This window comes from Myxocyprinus asiaticus, chromosome 28, assembly GCF_019703515.2.
Source record: "Myxocyprinus asiaticus isolate MX2 ecotype Aquarium Trade chromosome 28, UBuf_Myxa_2, whole genome shotgun sequence".
In the NCBI taxonomy this organism is placed as follows: Eukaryota; Metazoa; Chordata; class Actinopteri; order Cypriniformes; family Catostomidae; genus Myxocyprinus; species Myxocyprinus asiaticus.
The window spans coordinates 25030515-25050631 of record NC_059371.1 but is presented as its reverse complement, the minus strand read 5'-3'; the positions used below and the strand labels follow the sequence as shown (position 1 = coordinate 25050631).

At 36.7% G+C, this 20117-nt stretch overlaps 2 protein-coding genes across 12 annotated transcripts in view; one reads left to right on the top strand and one right to left on the bottom strand.

Moving 5' to 3' along the window:
• Positions 1-20117, bottom strand: part of LOC127419036 (V-type proton ATPase subunit S1-like) — a 691126-nt gene that overhangs the window by 346119 nt on the left and 324890 nt on the right. The gene's annotated exons all lie outside the window — the stretch shown is intronic.
• On the top strand, positions 787-19636 carry tmem269 (transmembrane protein 269). 11 transcript variants are annotated; one of them, XM_051660080.1, is made up of 9 exons: positions 787-1024; positions 2059-2123; positions 5095-5205; positions 5377-7296; positions 9657-9804; positions 10075-10172; positions 17233-17376; positions 17959-18159; positions 18408-19636. In XM_051660080.1, exons 4-9 carry the CDS (start codon positions 7215-7217, stop codon positions 18515-18517), a joined length of 783 nt encoding a protein of 260 aa, XP_051516040.1. In that variant the 5' UTR covers positions 787-1024; positions 2059-2123; positions 5095-5205; positions 5377-7214; the 3' UTR covers positions 18518-19636. The 11 variants fall into 11 exon arrangements, with proteins under 11 accessions (XP_051516040.1, XP_051516042.1, XP_051516039.1 ...); XM_051660082.1 differs by lacking the exon at positions 5095-5205 and having other exon boundaries at positions 7248-7296; XM_051660079.1 differs by having other exon boundaries at positions 5095-7296.

Sequence of the window (20117 nt, the reverse complement as noted above, 5' to 3'; positions counted from 1 at the left end):
ACAGTTCAATATTTAAGTCCTTCTTTTGTTTTTGGTGATATGCATTCTTCGTGCATATTGCCCCCTACTGGACAGGGAGGAGAATTTATGGGAAAAAAACTTACTTAAATATTGATCTGTTTCTCACTCACACCTACATGTGCATTTTGAGGTTCAAAATTTTGGCACCCATTCACTTGCATTATATGGACCTACAGAACTGAGATATTCTTAAAAAAATCTTTGTGTTCAGCAGATGATAGAAAGTCATACACATCTGGGATGGCATGAGGAGGAGCAAATGAGGAGAGAATTTTAATTTTTAGGTGAACTATCCCTTTAAATGCTAATTTTCCCTCATAAATCACAGCAATCTACTGTTTTGGTGTGCAAAGTATCTAGACAATCTTGACTTTAAAAATGTTAAAAAATTATAGATTTATAGATATAAACGTAATGCAACTTGCTAAATGTGATTATAATAAAAGGACATTCGTGTTAGCCTGGTAGATCAGTACTTGCTTGTTTTGATTATTGGGGGGGGGTTACCTACTCCCCATCCCCCTTGAAATCTATGCCCCTGATTACATTCTTGCGGTTTCTCTTTAGACTTATGCCCTTTTTTCACTATGATATGATTTCATTGTTGTGCAATACCTTACTGACGCTTTCTTAAGTAAGAAAAATTGCAGTGTTGTGAATAAGACCTGCAGACTGCTGTTGCTACAGTCTCTGTCCACTGATGCGCTTTGAGAAAGAACTAGAACTATTTCGGCGTCATTTCCGGTGGAATATTCCAGCGAATCCCGCTATCCCTTTAAAAGAGACGCGCTGAAAATGGGCAAAGCATTGTTTTTTGACAAACAGGTGCAGTCCATAATATAGATGTCATCTTCGTCTAAGGTCATTTCTGTTTAGTGGGAAACCGCTGTATGTGAATTAAACTATACTAATATTTTGTCATCGAAGTAAAGTCCAGATCAAATCCGTCAATTGTAGAACTGCGTTCATTCTGTGTCGCATCACTCTTTCCTTGACATCGAAGGTAAGTTTTAAAATATGATGGACTTTCTCTTTGATAATAACAGCGTAATAATCTTGTTATATTGAAGGACTAGCCTAAATTGATAAAATTCTAATTGTATTGGCATAACAGAAACATATTGGACGTTTTGAGGGACAGAATATGGGGCAGGTTAGGAACGTCTAAATATAAAGAGATCCATATTTGCATGTATAATAAACCACAGAAAACATTCAGACAGTGGTTTCATGCCCTTAGAAATAATGATCTGCTGCTAAGTCATCCTTCGGATAAGGATGCGCAGATCGCAGGATTGCTGGTCATGCTTAAAGTCATGCCTAAAGAATGTCTAAATATGATTCGGTTTTATTATTATTATTATTATTATTATTATTATTATTGTTATTATTATTATTATTACCACCAAACGCGTTCTTCTTGCGCTAAAAAGGCAACGCAGCGCCACAAATAGAGCAGAACGCAGTGTGTTGAGACGCAGGTGAAGTTCTTTTGAACTTGACACTGCGTCTAAAAAACGTGGCGCTCCTGCGTTAGACGCTAATAATCATAAACAGCGAGACGCAGCGAAACGGTCAAATACGTCCGTCTAACGCATGTTTACATATGGAAACTATTGACGGACGCAAAAACGTTTTCTATGTGAATAACTTCTTTAGAGATAACCAGATTTTTCGTTTTACCTCGTCGAAACGCATGTCTTGTTCATATGCAGCCAGAATGAGTCACTTATGCTTATGTAATAGACGTGTGGTCCTGATTGGATCCTCTAAAGTCTGCTCCCTCCTTCAGGTGTCGCTGTATTATTACTGGACGGATCTTTGTGAGAAGCGTGATGAATTCAAGCAGGAGCGCTTCTAATGTGATTAATAATAATAATAATAATAATAAAAAGATTTCGCTCTGATGCCTAATCTGATTATAGTATAATTCATTAATCTAGATACACATTTGTACAAATTACCCACTGTAATACAATATGGTTTTTAAATTGTTCAGTTTACCTTATTTTAAAGCCAATGTTCTTTTTGGTTTAGTTGCAGTATTGTTTGACTCTTGAGAAATTTGGAGACCACCATGATCCTCCTAACTCCCACATCTGGTACGTAGATTTAACATCACATTATAAGTATAAGAGCAACATCTTTGCTGCTTCCCATAACAGAGAAAATGGCAGATTATAATGGTTAGATGAACGTTTAGGATTGTCGCAATATGCACTAATTGTTCTTGTGGTCAATTATGAAGGGTTGGGATGTGAAGGTGTAAAAAAACAAGTTTGGACTTCCTTATATGCTGAGGACAGCACTACAGCTTTTAGAGGCTTGGTTGCACTTTGACTCAAGTTGGAATTAAGCCCATTTGGAGTATTTATTTGTCCCGAATAAAAACGCAGAGGTCGATTAAACATATTTACATGCAAACTGATTACCAAACATTTGAACTGTAATTGTTTAGAGTAAACAGTACAGTAGTTGCCAAGAGGTTGGCTTGTACATTTAATCCATTATTTATAAAATATGTGCCCCAGCTATGTATTTCACATAACCATGGCGGAATATGTTCCATGGTGCTTAGGCTAGTGGTTAAATTAACTCTTGTTTTGAACTGTTACCAGGTTACACTGAGGTGCAGTTACACAACTTGAGCGTTTATGTGTCCAGTGTATTAGCCAGTGTTCCAGAAACACAGATAAACATTAATCCTGTCTATCTGGGCTTCTGTTATGTGAAATAGAGGGGCCAGACATGCCAGTAGATGTTTGGTAATGAATTCCTGGGGTCATTTATCAGAAATGAGCGTACTTGCCATGCTTTTTGATGTTCCTGATCTTAAATATAGTTCTGCTGAAGCAAAACTGCCTCATGCAATGTGTCGCAGCATACAATACAATGCTTTACAATTGTTAAGATTACATTTCCACAACAAAAAGGAGGTGTTCCCAAAGTTCACCTGACTTGCATCACTTCGTCCTGTTATACTTTGGACAAAGTGTGTGTTATCTAAGGCAGTGGTTCTCAACCTTTTTGACTCCAAAGCCTATCCCGGAAACTAGAAGTGTTAAAAGATTAAAATAATGAATCATTAATTTTATGATTCCAGAAGTTTCAGGTGTTGTCAGTTTATATGTTGTAGGCATGATGTTTTAGTGCTTCTTAGCATTTTAGTTATTGAGTTAGATTATTCTAATACAATTTCTCAAATAATTTTAAGTCACCTTGTGGCCCCCTTGGAAGTTTGCTGAGGCCCACTATTGGGCCTCGGCCCCTTGGTTGAGAACCACTGATCTAAGGGACTGTAAACTGGGATCTCCATGTGTATTTATATCCTCTGTTGATACTTGAAACAGTTGAAGGTGGCTCGCAAGGAATACAACACACTAATTCTGAACTCACTAGTGAAATGGCATCATACTTAGTCTAAATATAAAAATATATCAGAGAAAGCACACACAAAAAAAGCTATTATACTGTATTTTACCACAAAACTAGCATCATATTTCATCGACTAGTTTGTTAGTCTAATAGTGGAGTATTTTGCATAATTTTATGCATAATTGTATTTCATATATATTACACAAAATATGCCATTTTGACTCTTTAATTCTTGTAATGCGAATCATTTCAATGTATTTCTGAGCCCCCACATTTAAACATTTCTTTAATTCACATAACATCCCTTGCCTATCCCAAAATAAGGACAGTTTTTAATTACTTACAATAATTAGCCTACTGCTTAAACACAAAAACACATTTCTACAATAACACATAATTAAAATAATGCAAATTAAACTCAACAGTAGAAACATAAACTATTAACCCAAAAACTCTGTTAGATTTTATTTAGGCCTGTCGCATTTATTAAGTATTCTTCTGCCCAGCTAACACAGTTAAGCTGTGACGATGTAACCAGACCGGATCATACTCGTCGCAGTGACGTACCTAATTACGTTGTGCCCACATAACTTTTTGAGTCCCATATTCGCCGTGGCGACGATATCGTTGTATGTTGTTTAAACGTGGTGATTCAATACCAATTGATGAAAATGTATTTTCGTACCAGCAACGTGGCCAGTATGTTTATCATTGCTTTGCATTTATATAGTCAAGTGTTAAATACCACTTTTCCTGCAGATAACTCGGGTTGACCTTAGATTCTTGTTTCTTTATTTCATTTTGCATTTTATCCTAAATTTCTTGACTAAATAAATAAATAGGCCTTTGTCAGCATAGAAAATATATTTAATAAGAAAACACATTTAGTTACTTACAGTACAGGTATGTGTTTAAAAATATAAAGGAATATTGTACAAAGAATATAAGGAATCTTAAAAGTAAATAGCCAATTTTGGAAACATGTTTTGTATGTCTTTACACTGGTATACCTGATGTAAAATAGTAAACAAATTATAGCAAATTTAACTAATCTAATCAAAGCTACAAACTTAGTACATTGAAATCAATTGTACATCCATTGTGATACATTGTGAAATTGTTATAATTTCAATGCAATTAACATTTCTTAACCCTTTCAGACCTCTATTAACTTCCGGGGACAATAAAATATGACCATGTTTTATTTCTACTCTAAATGCAGTCATAAATGATAATCAATTCAAAAATTCAGTTTGTGGTACTGTTTTAATAGTTACAGTATTTCTGATGTCCATTTCTGAATGGTAGCAACATCCAGATAATTATGCTTATGGATTTGTTATAAATGATTTCAAGAAAACGAAATAAATATAAGTTAATTATAAGCCATTGTGGATTCTGGTTGTTTTTAAGAAATCAAATGTTTTTCTAAAATATTTATAGACTACGCTGGAATTTGAGGGATTGATCATGAATTCCATTGTTGGAAGTAGATAAAGCTAAAATATAATAACTGTAACAAGTGAAACAGTGTAAGATCATTTAAAACTTTCATAGCAAACAAAGAAGCAAATAATAAATAATGCTGCGTGCAGTGACAACATGATCACACGGGAAGTTGGCATGCTGTTTCCGAAAGTTCCAGTACCCTAGGATCGACATTCTTCCGACTCACTGACAAGCGTCATCTCCCATCAGATATTTTTGCATCGGCTCCAGCGTGTTCACCTTCTCTTGTGGTGCGGCCAGAAGTGTGTTGCATCAGCACCGTGGGAGCCCCGGGTTTGTAGCCCGCATCGAAACCAGGAAGTAATTGCATTCGCATAATCAGTGACTAGCATGATTCAGAGGTTGCATTTTTCCCCCTTACATTACAATTTTACTCCATTGATGGTTGTTTAGATTTAGGGTTTGGGTTGGGGGGGGGGGGTTCAGTTTATAAACAATGCATTCCTCTTCACTGTATTACATTCTATACAGCTGAAAACAACTCTCTTTTGGCACCCCTCCGTGGACATTTCACCAGGAAAATGGAGTTCACATGTGGCCATACGCCTAACAACACTTACCGCTTTGGCCACTGGGGGCAGTGTTTCGAATTTCGGTAAGAACAGACCGATTTTAGCTAAAGAAAAGTCAACCTACTGTTTCCAATTTCACTGTAAAAGTCAGTCTGGCAGTGATTATGGGGCCAAGTTTATAGGTATACATAACTCTTTCTTCATGTACAATCCCCTATAGTTTCCTTGCGTTATTTTCCTGCTTTAAGGGTTCAGTGGTGATGCCTCTTGGGTTGTCCTCTGTGAGCTTCGAACCTTCAACCCTTCAGTGTGCAGCTCAGACTTTTATGTTTACAAAAAAATCCTGTTTCCAAGAGCATACAAAGGCATAACCTACTGCTGCTGCTGTTACAGGTTTTGAATTCATGATACCAATTTGATCACTTGTCAGGCATGCTCTGAAGATAATCTGACTCAGTTTTGGTGAAGAAATTTGTAGAATTATTCCTGAAATGACATCTATCAGTTTTGCAGTAGTATACTCTTTTCCTTACATTGAGACCCACTGTCCATCACAATGGACATCAAATAATAATAATAAAAAATCCTGTGTAATAATGTAACTGTTTAAAATGATATTATGACTTGTCTTACTAATGTCACATCTCAACTTTTCTTTAAAACTGTCAAAGTATTATTTATGTAGTTTTAAGATATAAATATAATCGATTGAATTATGCTTTTTTTTTTTTTTTTGTCTTGTGTCTCATGGCACCATGCTTCATTTTAAAGGAAGATTTTCTGTGCAAAAAGTAACAATTTGTGATATGAAACTCACAGTTTGAATTAGCAGCATCTAATCTAATAATTCTTTGTCGTTTGGGTGTCACCAAATGACAAAAATGTTTAAAAAACACTGGAGAAAAGTGATGTCCATTGGAATAGACGCAGGGTCTGAATAGGTTAAATAAGGTAAGTTATTTACTCTTGCAATATTCAGCTTTTCACAACACTGAGTAATATTTGCATTCACCTAATTCAAGTGAACATATGCTAGTAGACACCCATCTATATAAATGCAGAGAGAAGTCTGATGTTGTGTATTTGGGACTGGAACATTCTTTGGTCCTGATTGGTACAGGTTAAAGGCCAACATGTCATGTTTTATTGTCCTCATGTACTGGAGCTCCTGCAATAAAGCCAATTAAATTCAAGCATCAGCAATAATAATTATACAGTAAACATACCGTGAGGCTTTTATGTAAAGCCAAATATGTTATACACCAGAAACACACAAGTCCTCTCTTTTTTTTATTTCACTATGTATTAGCAAACATATACAGTACTACATGTTAATTTGGCAGCCCTAATGACAATTAATCATCATAATCACGAGAGCCCTAAAACAGACAGATAATCATCATTATCACAATTATTTTTTGACAATTAATCATCAGCCAAATTTCATAATATTGTCAGCCCTAATAGTACTTGTTAAATTGCATCAAAAGTAAAATTTTGCGATCATGTGAGACAATTTTTTGTATGCTGGGAATGTTTTAATTTTGTTTGATTTTTGTTTAAGCACCAATGTAATTCAATTAATATTAAAATACTTGCTATCGTATTATTAAGCTACTTGCTACTGGACCTACTATCGTATATTGTTTTGTAATCAAATTATGCAATGTTTTGATAACTCTTACAGTCTTTATAGAAGACATGTAAAGATGGTAGGTCAATAACATTATGGTCTAATTGCCTCTGAATCAAAGTACAAACGTTAACTTAGCTTTGTGGTAAATTCTGTGTATTGGCATGTGCTGTATCTCATTGACTGTTTTCTTTCAGATGAAGAGTCGCTTGAAATCGACTGGCTTTGGAATCACAGCAAGTTCAGGTTACAAAACGCAATAGTAGGAACCCTGCCTTAAACTTTTTTGATGTCTTTGCAAATGCTAGGCAAGATAGTATTGTACCAATGAACCTAAAATATTTACAGCTAATGAACATATACTTAAATGACAAATATTGTGCATGTCTCCTTGCATGCTCCCCTCACCTTATAGAAAAGCAGCACATGACCAGAAATGAAAGTATACTTAATTTCATAATGCATCTTGACCAGTAAAATGGCGGGTCTGTCATGCATACAAATTATGTTTTATAATATCTAAAACCAATATAATATATGTAAGTGGGGGATTTAATTCTCCACTAAAATCCCAATGGAGAGTTTTTGATAGCTTATTTCATTATGAATGTTATGTTACATAAATGATACTTTGTGAATTTCTCTAACAAAGCACAATTCTATCCACTTGAGATGTTCTTGTAGATTTTATGCCCACTGATTTGCTCCAGGACAAAGACCGCTTTGTGGGACTTCATTGAAAATCACTGCAGCGTTTCAGTAGAAAAACAGTCTTGGGCACACTTAAAGAAAAGCACTAGAATTTAAAGAAGACTTTCTAGATCCTTTACCTGGTTAATATATACATAAGATATTCTTTAAATATGTAGCACCATCTGAATTTTCTTATTTCACCATCTTTCGTAAGTGTAACATACTCAAATTGCCCTCTAGATGAAATAGATACTTTGAGCACAGTAATTAAGCAATACAAATGACTGATTCTCGCTGTGAGAGGTATTGATGGTTTAATTGTCTTTGGGGTTTTCCGGGTATCGCTGAATCTTTGTTCACACTGGCAGCTTATGTCCGATTTTTTAGCAGATCTGATTACAGTATTTTTATTTAGTCCACATTATTTATAGAAAGCAAGATGGAATGAAATTGCTACAAATACAGTACATTCCTAGGTGGTTTAAAATCCATTTCTGGAGATGTCGGCTAAACACCATGATGTACATAAACAGAGGACAAATTTGCTGCTTTCTCCATACTTCCAGTTTGGTGCATCTTGTTGGAGAAAAAAAGTAACTTGGCAAAATGTTGATTTCTGTATCATTACTATTATAACCAATGTAGATATGCACAGATCTGCTTGCTTACAAATAACAGTGTGGACAATTTGTCCTAAAGATTAGATTTGAAAAACAAATCGGAATTGTCTGCAGTGTGAACAGAGCCTTTTTTCCAGGTCACTAGCTTGTCAGACTAGAGGACTAGTGATTGTAGATTGTTGTTACATTTGATATTTAAATGAATAATAACCCTTAACCCCAGTGATGTTTTCTCCCAAGACCTCTGTCTATTACAGTATTAAACCATGTCATTTTAATTATTGTGTTAATATTGCCTTGTGGTTTTAGCGCATTGATGGCATTACATTCAGATGAACAGTCATTTGCAATCATATTTAGTTGTTTTGATAATATTAAATAACTGGGAGAGTATTTCATTCTGTTGGTAAGTGTATTCCTTTTTACCCCACCATGTCTTTTTTTAATAGTCTATAATACATCCCAGTTACCTTTCAAATATAATGCTTACTGTCTAATTAAGCCATTTTTGATCACCCTTACACATATTGTTCAACACTAGTCTTTCTAAATTAAATTTTATGTTTTACTTAGCTATTTATTATTGGGAAAAAATAAATAATTGACTGTATATTTTCACTGTACAATGTGTGTGTGCATGTGTGTTTATGAAACGAAGTACTTTATAGTTTGTAAAATTATTTTTGTTTTGCAGGCATATCTAATGTTCGCATAGAGCTTTTGAGGTGCCTTCTTGGGGGTATTTTTAGAGTTAACTTTCAGGGGAATTAGATGTGGTGGGGGGGGGTGTTCACTATGCGAAAAAAAATGACTCTAATCTACTCTTGCTTTTAATGGCATCAAATTTTGATTTTGTTTCACATACTGTTGTGCTTGTTTGTATTTTTGTGTTTGGGCATTCAAAATAGAATATGGGTTTAATAGGGCGATTGGGCTATTATAATTTTTTTCAATGAACATGTCATTAAAACTGTGTGCAAGTAAGTGAGAGAATTATTTGGGGTCATTTATTTATTAAATTTATGTAGAGAGAATAAAAAAATCATTTAAAAAAAAAAATCGCTTGTTTTGGCTAAGGAAGAACTTGTACTTTAGAAAAATGAATAGGAAATTTAAATAAAGTGTAACTAGTATTATACTTACTTTCTAATGTAGCTGCTAGTGATTTCCTGGAATTCTTTCACTCACTTCACACTCCCTTAGGATATTTTCACATAATTGAGAATTCCCCAAACCATGCACTGCTACTGGCAAAACTGTTGTGTAATTGCTGATTTTTCTTTTTGGTCACAGCATTTTTCCAGGACGCTAACAAACTGCTCCTAACCGAACACGCTAATTGGTTGCATCTGAAGGAGTTTGCCCGTAAAAATGCTGCCAATGCCCTTTCTGTTGCGAACATGGTCATGGGCATGGCCTCAATCCTCTGCAGTCTCAGCGGGTATGCACTCATGTTTTCAATCGTGTTTTTAAGTCATAATCAATTCAACTTTTCAATTCAGATTTTCATGAGAAAAATCTTCTTTTTGACTTTAGGTGACAGAATATAAACTCTGTATACATTTGTTTTGGAAAGATAAAAGTTGCTTCATCTTAGGGACAACAACGAAAATAGTTTGGTCAAATTTAGTTTAGTTTGTTTTTTGTTGTTTAGCTTAGTGCTTTATTTTAACTCCTAACTTTATGATCCTGCCACCATTGTTATTCACAGCCATCACCATGCCGCATGCTGGCTGGTTTTGATCGGTTACTTGTTGGATTTGGCAGACGGAGCAGTTGCTAGGCAACTGAATGCATGCTCTGCACTGGGTGAGTAGGGTTGAATGTCTTCATGATTAAGGCCAAGGGTGAGTCTTGACATCAGAAATGATTGATGCATTGATTAGATACATTATACTGCATTCAATGACAATCCCCTTCTAGGCCAGTGGTTCCCAACCCTATTCCTGGAGGCCCCACAACACTGCACATTTTGTATATCTCCCTTTTCTGACACACCCAATTCAGGTCTTGGAGTCTCCACTAATGAAGTGATGAGTTGAATCAGGTGTGTAAAATATGTAGTGTTGGGGGCCTCCAGGAACAGGGTTGGGAACCACTGTATCTAGGCAAAAATCAGTAAGGACATTCTAATGTAAATTCTTCACTCTAAATGTTGAATTTTAAGCACTTTCAAAAAGATTTATTTAATACTTAAGTTGTTTGCGTGTATCCTTTTTCCATTTTTAAATTGTCACTGCAATGCCTAACTTTCTCTAAATTGAATTAGTAAGTGCAACAGCTATCAAAGATAAACTCAATGGGGTCCAAAATTTAAGACTACATTGAAAATCAGGGACTCAAAATCTATTTTAAACCACAAAATAAACATAAAGTTTTAGATTTTGAAAAATGTATAGAAACATTTGGACATATAATGAATAAGAAATATGGAAGATTCTGCATTTCAAGATAACTAAACAAATAATCAAATTTGTGACATTTTTTGTTATTAAAAAAAAAATTGTATCCATAAATTTGTAAAATTTGTAACAATTTTATATCCATACAACAAGCCAAACAGACAACAGAAAATGTGGAATCAAATTATGTGAAACTAAAACCCTTCCCCCCACAGGTGGGTGTGTCTTTACAATCTAGAGGGGGTCCAATAGAATGGATGTAAAATCTTAAAATGCATAAGGCGCACTCTTGTATCACTAGATGTAGACTTGATGTTTTTTAGAATCCTAGTCCACACTCCCTCCTCCAATATCAAGCTTAAATCTTTCTCCCATAATCTCTTGAGAGAAGTTGAAGCTCCGTCCCCTAGACTCTGAATTAGCAGGGAGTAATACACTGATGCCTCATGACATTTTCCATAAGCAGTAATCACCACTCCCAGAGTATCTGCCACTTTAGGGGAGTATATGCTACTCCCAAAAATAGTACAGAACAGGTGGCGCAGCTGTAAATACCTAAAAAATTGAGACCTGGGAATCCCAAAATGTTGAACCATATTTTCAAAGGATCTCAACACTCCACTCTCATTTAGGTCACCAAGCGTATTAACCTCTCACAATCCACTCTGTCCAGGAGAAAGGGGACTTATTAATACATAATTTTGGGTTCAGCCATATGCTCGAAGCAACATTTAAATAAATATCCGAATTAAATACTCTGGACACTTTTGTCCATACCGCGTGCAAATGCGAGATAACGGGGTGTAACTTAACTTCTCCGGTTAGTTTGATAGAAAGGTTTTGCAATGGTGAAATAGGGGCAAGAACTTCCTGTTCAATACAAAACCAGGGAGGGGCTTTCTCAGGTGGAAGCGACCAATGAGCCAAATGTCTGAGACCGAATGCATAATAATAAAACAAAATCTTGAGTAGGCCTAGTCCACATTTGTCAATCGGCCTATGCAATTTACTGAAATGTAATCTGGGACGTTTCCATTCCAAATGAAGGACTTCGCTATGCTATCAAATTGCTTGAAATAAGAGGGGCGGAATACAATTCATTTTAATAACATTAACCTTCCCAGTCATAGATAAATGTAATGAAGCCCACCTGCCCACATTGCTCAAACCTTTTTTTAAAGAGTCAAAATTAACTCTAACTAAATCACACAAATTTGCTGGGAATAAAATACCCAAATATTTAATGCCCTGTTTGGGCCACTGGAAGTTGCCCGGCTGAAAAGCTGTTACCGGGCAGTACGCTGTCAGAGCCAAAGTTTTGGATTTAGACCAACTATCCTGAGAACTTAGAAAAGGAATTAATAATTTAGTGGAGGCAAGGCATAGATCTAGTAGGGTCGGAGACAAATAATAAAATATCATCTGCATAAAGCAAAATCTTATGCGCCACACCTCCCGCCATCGCCCCTGGAAAATCATCCTCCTTTCTTATCGCAGCTGCTAATGGTTCCAGGGCAAGACAGAACAATAATGGGGTGCCCCAACCCATTCACATTCCACGTGGAGAGAGACAATCCACTCATATTAACATTTGACATTTTGACATATAGGAAAAAATAGATTGTGTGTCAAAAACAAGATTATAATGAGCACATTCCAACATTAGTGCAGCCATCAAAATCCGAACATCCCCCAGAACCAAACAAACAGAAAAAAGAAAAACGTGTGCATTAACCCCACGCATGACAGCACCAACTAGCGTCCATCCCTCCAAACTCAAACAGTCCATGTACGCCTACAAGAACCCCTGTGATTACTTTGCCATTGGATTACTCAAGTCCGGTGTTTCTATACATATTTTGTGAGACAGAATTACATGGCAAAAGATAATCTATAAAACAAACTCCAGCCAATAGGTGGAATAAACACAAAGAACGTGTAGATTCATCCATAAAACTGTCCTGAAGGTGTGTTACCCTAAAAAATAAACTCCAGCCGCTAGGCGAAACCAGCACAAAAAAAGTGCGCAGATTCATCAAACAGTCAAACAAATGTTCAGTGAGCCAGTCCACTCGGCTGCAACATGAGTGCAAACAAATGACTTAATCACTCCAATGTCTTTGCAAGAAATACTCCACAAAACAAACTCCAACCAATAGGAGGAATAAGTACAAAGAGCATGTAGATTCATCCATAAAACTGTCCTGAAGGTGTGTTACTCTACAAATAAACTCCAGCCACTAGGCGGAACCAGCACAAAAAAAGTTCAGTTTCCTCAAACAGTCAAGTGAATGTTCAGTGAGCCGGTCCACTCGGCTGCAACGTGAGTACCACAAGATGGCTTACTTCATTGACTTTATGAAGGACATCGCTTGCTGTGAGCATGTGAATGTTTTATGGACATCCTTAGCATCTATTCTCAATTTGGCCGGGAATATCAGTGCAAAATCGACCTTTCGTTGATGTAAAAGTTTCTTGCATTCCTTGAATCGATCACATTTCTCTCTTGTCGAATTCGCAAAGTCTGGGAACAAGAAAATGCTGTGGTTTTTCCAAGAAAGCTTTCCTTTACTCCTCGCCTCATGTAACACAAGATCTTTATGGATGATCTCAGAAATTTGGCCAGAATTGATCGGGGCCTGCCTCCCTCCATGGATCGCCGAGCAGGAACCCTGTGAGTTCGCTCAATTTCCAGCTTATGGCCTGCTATTTCGAGCAGATTCGAAAGGAGCCCATCCAGGAATTTCCATATCCTGTCCCTCTTCACCCTCAGGAATTCCAACATTATGGACGTTATTCCGCCGGCTACATTTCTCCATGTCCTCCAACTTCTCCCAGACATGCTCCAAATCCAACTTGGTCGCTAGTGGATTACCAGATAATTCCCTCTCTGATGTTTCTCAATATCCCCCACTCTTGTAACCATCTCCGTGAACTTCGCCTCCATGGCAGTGATTGATCGACGTATCACAGCAAGATCCTCTAAGTCAGCAAGACCTTTGTCAGCATTGCCGACATGTTCAGCATCTCTTGCCGCACTTCCCCGACTAAGTCGACTCCTAGGCCTGCGGCCTGCTCGGGGGTGTCATTTTGAGCACGTAAGTGTCTTTTAATGTCTCCAGAGCCTGAGGATTTTGAATTCTTTGACATATTGTCCTCCTAGAACAATTATGGAACAGAGTGTATCGAATCTCACCGGTTTATGTCATTAAAATAGTTAAAACTAGCAAAGTGCACAGAGTTCACCATTCACACGTCTAATCCTCGCATGGCGTCACATGACTCCTTCTCAAATTTGTGACATTGACAATGTTTACTCCTTTCCACATAACGGCATATTTCCTTGCTTCTATTGAAGCACACAAGATGCTTTTTGGAACATTCTCAATATACTGGTATAGCATAGATCATGTGGATCATGGTGTTTTGCAACATTTAGAGTCCATGCCGGTTTGAGTGTATGTTGTCATTAAAACAAAATTGGGACATACGATAACAAATATTAAGAAATTCAATACAAATTGGTTTTGCAGATAATATAATTAATAATTAAATATTTTGTGTTAAATCAGAAAATTGCAAAACAGAGGCATTTTTACATGTAGCCTCAGACTGTTGGACCCCAAATCAAATCTTGAGTTGCTTGCATGAGATACAAATCCCACCGACTGGCTCGTCGCTCCGTCTGACGTCGGGGTGCCTTCACGTTAGCCGAGACCAGAAGTCTTATTGCCCAGCCATGATGGAGGTGATAGGTCTTTGCCAGCCTTGGAACATTCTTTGGACCCCACTGTAGGTGTATTAATTTAAACAGTTACTGAGTTTCTGTAGAACATTGAACAAGCAACTCTTCCAAACCAATAACTACAGAAAACCTTGCTAAATCTCTTGAGCGGGAAACCAGTTGATTATGTGCAGATGGTCACGTTGACCCAGCTGCCTGAAATAGCTCAGCAATGCTCGAACAATGCCAAGTCACAAGTCACTCTTGAGCTGCTTTGTGTTCCCGCTCTGTCGTTCTGCATGACCTCAATGCTAGGTGTTATTTTGCCTTCAGTCCCCTCCCTGTTTTGTCACATTGTGATGAAGCAGGCTAATTCATGGGGATCATGTTCTGATTGTCTGTTTTATCCTGATGCTTTGGACCCCCTGCATATTTCACATTGCTCAAATTTTTTGACCATGGGATTGGAATTCCAGTCTGCTTGTTTAGTCCTATATCTGAATCAGCCAACGTTCACAACCTGATGAAAACATGCACTAGGGATAAAGAAACACTGTTTATATATGATGATGATGAGCTATTTTGGACTGACATGAAGATTTATCACTTTTCAGATTCAATTAACCCCTTAAACTTGACATAAGCTTACACTGAAAACATAAAAGTCTCCGGATACATAAGTCAGGCATATGTGGAATCATTTGAAAGCTTAAAATCTGAACTCTCCACAGAACACCATCACTTTTCCATTTATGTTATATAAAACATGTCGTAAATAAGCGCCACCTAGGGGTATATCAGTAGAAATATTAATATGAATATAAAAGTATTTCACATCACATAAAGGGGTCATGAAGTGCTCTTTTTTTTTATTATCTTCCCTGAGGTCCATTGAAAATGTTAGTGAAGTTTTTTTCCCCCACCAAAACAGTCATAATTTAGTAATATACAGTATGTTAATTTTCTATCCTGTTTCTGGCCTTCTGTCTAAATGCTCGGTTTTGGCCTCAGCTCATGTAAACACCCACTGTTCTGATTGGCTAACATTGTGCAGCCCCTCAAATACAGCCATATTTGAAGCTCAGTTGGCAGAGAATGAACAACCACACAATATTATAAAACTACATTTCAGGGATTATATATAACGCACATCTAACACATTGCATCCGAATATATTAAACTGTTCATCTCAAGCACAACTGTTAACGCTCACACCCTGTTTACACCAGATGCGAGAGGCGCGTGTCAAAAGCAATAGAACCCATTATAATCAATGATGCTGTCTACCATGGAAGCGGCAGTTGCAGTGCGTCACGCCAATAGTAAACAGATATCCCGTTCCATTTTGCGTTGGTGCTAGTACTGCCAACAACACAAATAAATGGTTTAGAAAGTTCATGTCGATGTGCATGGTGTAAACAGCCTCAAGTCGTTGCTTTGTGTCATGTCATCGAACATGCCCGGTGTAAACAAGGTGTCAGCACTATAAACTATCAAACAGTCAAGACATTTTATACTTTAATGAATGGAACTGTTTACTTATGTTTTTGATCAGGTCCAAGTGTTTTAACTGCCTCATATCCTTTTAATGACAATTCTTTGGCAAAGCTGGAATCGTTTATGACTGGTTCACAAGCAATCCACGCTGATATCAGTTGACAAAACATGCAGTCCATGCTGAAATACGCCGATGAAACATCCACATTACACACATACACAGTCCAAAGCACTCTGAAGACGCACCCATCCAGTTTCCAGTATCATCCTGTACTAAGGTGCACATCATTGGAAACGCATCAAAACAGTCAAAGACATCCATCTAGTGCATGTTTACATACACCAACAATTAAAAAAAGCACAGATGGATGAAATAACAGTTTGTTGAGCATTTTATGCACAAAACAACAAGAGGCAGAGCAGTAGGCCTATAACCTGTTCTCTCACTCTCTCTTTACGAACTGAGTCACCATTGGGTGGGGCCAAGTGTGCGATGACGTGAAGTAGATGTTGATGTTGTTGCTGTAGAGGTGGTCATGAATTAATGAGTACCATTTGTGACATAATATACAGATGTAGAGAAGGAGGCATTTTGGCAGCTTGGTTTCAATAAATGCATTTATTGCATTGGGGATTATGTTTTGTGTTCTGAAATTTACAGTATGTTTTTATTGTTTAATACCTCTTATATGTCAAAATATCAAGGAACATTTGATTCAAATAGCCACAAACTTTATATGTGCTCTTACCTCAGGCAGTTTTCTACAAAATGACCTATTTTTTACTTGTCTGTGAGCTTGCTTGGGTGAATAATCCAATGTTATATCTTAGATGTCCAGAACAAAATATGCATCCATCAGGAAAGCATGCTAAACAAATCATCTGAAAAATATGATATCGACTATTGCTGATAAAATGTTATATATCATCGCAAAGGGGAGGATCTCAGCTTTCTGACACCTAGATTGAATTTTTAGTCCACTCTGAGGCCGAGATATTCAATGAAACAATGGAGGTGGTGCATGAACTGAAAAATACACTGAATGTCCATGGACAAGCACATCTGTGGAGGCTGAGATGCATTAGAGCGTCACCTAAATTTCAGATCTGCACAGCTGATCTGCACTAGCACAAAAATGCACCAGAGTTTAAGGGGTTAAAGGCTTATAGCTTTAAATAGGCCTTGCATTAACATTTGATTTATGTATTAATCTCTGACAAGGTGTTTGTTTCTTGTGTACTGCAGGTGCAAAGTTGGATGATTTTGCTGATTTTACAACATTTGGAATCGCAACATCCCTACTCTTAAGGACACCCAGTCTGCTGGATAATATCCTGTGCATGTCCTACGTGATGTCGGTCTTTGTTCGCCTCTGCTTCTTCTCTAGTGGTGAGGAACTTCTACAAGTGTTGGTTACAATAAATACGTATCACACTAGTCTTTAGCTAAAACATTGCAGTTGCCAAACCCAACTGCATCCTACAATTCAGTACTCTTGAGAGTTTACCAAGGAAATAAATAGAAGCACACAAACATGCTTTGAGGGCTACAATGAAACCAAGTTTATTAGGTACATCAGCATAAGACATCTGCCATGATTTATATGCCTTCTTACAACAGATATCAAAATCCATTCTTTTTTAACAAAATGTATCAAGTTTGTTGATGCCTGAAGTCCATGAACTCCATGTGCCATCACATTTGTGACACTATGACCTGCGCAGTTTGACACCAAAATGCAAAGAAAAACAACAATACTCCTATTGTCTTATGGTCAATAAGAAATATTTATGAATACATATTTATTTTCTCAATTCACTTGCCATTGGCATGTGCAGCAATTTTGGTTTTGGTTAATGTATGGTTACTTTATGGTTCCTGTACATAAAATATCTTGTATATACAATATAAAACACTGAATACAATGGCTGTTTTCTTCAGTTAAAAGTATATATGTGCTATTTTCTTTAGGAATCCCCTTCATGTACCGTGGCCTCCCATGCATCTACTCCTCTGCCATCCTAGCCTGTGTCTCTCTGCTGACTGGAGGGAATATGGCAGTACTGAGAATTATAGCACTGGCCATGATTCTTTTTATGGTCAGCCAGAACTTTTATCCACATGACAGAATACTGGAGTCTCAGGCCTGGAAGAAGGTGGTCTACATTGGAGGTAAAGCCACTCAGAGTATTGGTTTAAAGATTGACTCCAGTGTGCCAAAAGTACAGAATTTGTTAAACATTTTGATGCACATGTTCTTAAGCTGAACAATTATAGTACAGTAATTTATATGCTTCAACAACATTAGAAGACCTTTGGCTATCATATTGCCTTGCCTATGTCAAGTAAGCATGGACAATTTTAAGAAGGTGTTTTGTAATTGAATAAATATAATATGGCTTTTTCCTTTATTTCCCTAGGAATTGCCATGGTGTTTTGCTCTTCCTTCCCTCCAGCATGTGTGTACTACTTGTTATGGTCTGTTTCCTACATATTGTTTCCAACAGCTCTGTGGAGCTGCAAAGTGTAAAAGTGTAATGGCCTTAAAGGCCTTGTCCTAAAGGCTAACTCTTCATGTTTGAAGAAGGTCTGTGCAGCTTGTTGGAATCCCCTGCTGCTTCTTGAAAACCAATTTGGAAACTCTGAAAACATTTTTTTACCATTTTTAATTTGAGGTGATGAACATAAAACTGATTAAATCTACCTTATCTGAATAGCTGCTTTTGTTTCATCGCTATGGATGAGAAATGCTCTTTGCCTCGGCATTACACATCTTGTCATGTGTTTAAATGATCGGAGCATCAAATGTTATTACACAGTACACATAGGTGTACTGAATGTAGAAAAACTGAAGAGGCAAGAAGCAGGGTAGAGGGTGTCAAATTTGCTGTGGAATTTATATTTGTAGAATTGCTGCTGTTATTGTTGAAGAGGTAGATCAGAACAAGTTTTTCATGTGTATCAAAGGTATCAACTGATTTTTTTTCCATTTGGTTTATAACTTGTAAAAAGCAAATTCTTCTAAAACAGTTGAATATAGGAATAATCAGTGTGGGAATATTCAAAACTCAGCTTTCAATCATGAAACACATTTCTGCTTTATTGATTTATTCTGATAATATTACATTGTCCTTGAAATGAAATTGTGATACTTTTTTGAAGGAACATCTAACTACTCTAAAGGGAATTGTATCCTCCTGATCTGTGTAATTAGGCTGCATATAAAAACTGCAATTATCATTTACTTATCTAGTGCCTGGTTCATATGTGACTTTGATAAATACTGTACTGTATGTCCCATATTGTATTAGGTAGGCCTTCAAAGCAAATGCCAGGCAACAGTGTCAAGAATAGTTTAATTTGCAGTTTAATTTGACAAATGAATTTAGCATCCCACCAAAGCATTTTGCTGGAGTATGTCTGTGCATGTTGGTCTCTGTTTTAAGGGGCCCTGCTTCCTCACTCACAGTTATCTTGGAGTTATTGCTTATGTTTAGCGAGTGATCTTCCATTAGATTTGCTTTGTACTGTGTACAGGTTCAATGGGAGATTGGTACCCTGCAAAATAACAGTATTAAGGCATTATTTTGTGTTCTGTGCACCACTTGTGGTTACCTTTTATTAAAATTTAGTGGTGGTAAAAATAAAATGTCTCATCTCTTTTTTACTTTCAGACTGAGTTTGAACATTTTGCTGGGACAAACCTTACTGAAATTTGGGGAATGTGTGCTTTGCTGAAGAACTGAGTACTACTTGTATTTTATACTACTTTTATTTACATTACCCAGTAGGCCTATAGATTTCACAGATCAAATATTATTTTGTCCATCTTACTTAGTTAACAAGTCAATCAAATCCTACATATTTTACTTCACTTTTTTAAAAAAGCCATTGAAATCCATTTCAAAGTAAAACGTAATTGGTTACTCATTTGTCCTTGAGAAGAGACATTTCATCCATCATTCCATTTCATTCGATCTGATGTAAAATGTTTCAGCCATCATTGAAGATGGTCAGTTGACAACAACTACAGGCTTACTCAAATGTGAAACCACTATAAATTAAATGCTACTGAATTTAATTTAATTTAACAGAATTTTTAATACTCAAGTACAATACTTAGGGATTTA

What these genes read in the sequence shown, in the direction of transcription:
- tmem269 (XM_051660080.1), top strand. Translation starts at nt 7,215, where the DNA reads ATGTGCTGTATCTCATTGACTGTTTTCTTTCAGATGAAGAGTCGCTTG. An exon ending in TGGAATCACAGCAAGTTCAG is followed by an intron (nt 7,297 to 9,656) that starts GTTACAAAACGC and finishes TTTTGGTCACAG; the next exon opens with CATTTTTCCAGGACGCTAAC. An exon ending in GAATGCATGCTCTGCACTGG is followed by an intron (nt 10,173 to 17,232) that starts GTGAGTAGGGTT and finishes TGTGTACTGCAG; the next exon opens with GTGCAAAGTTGGATGATTTT.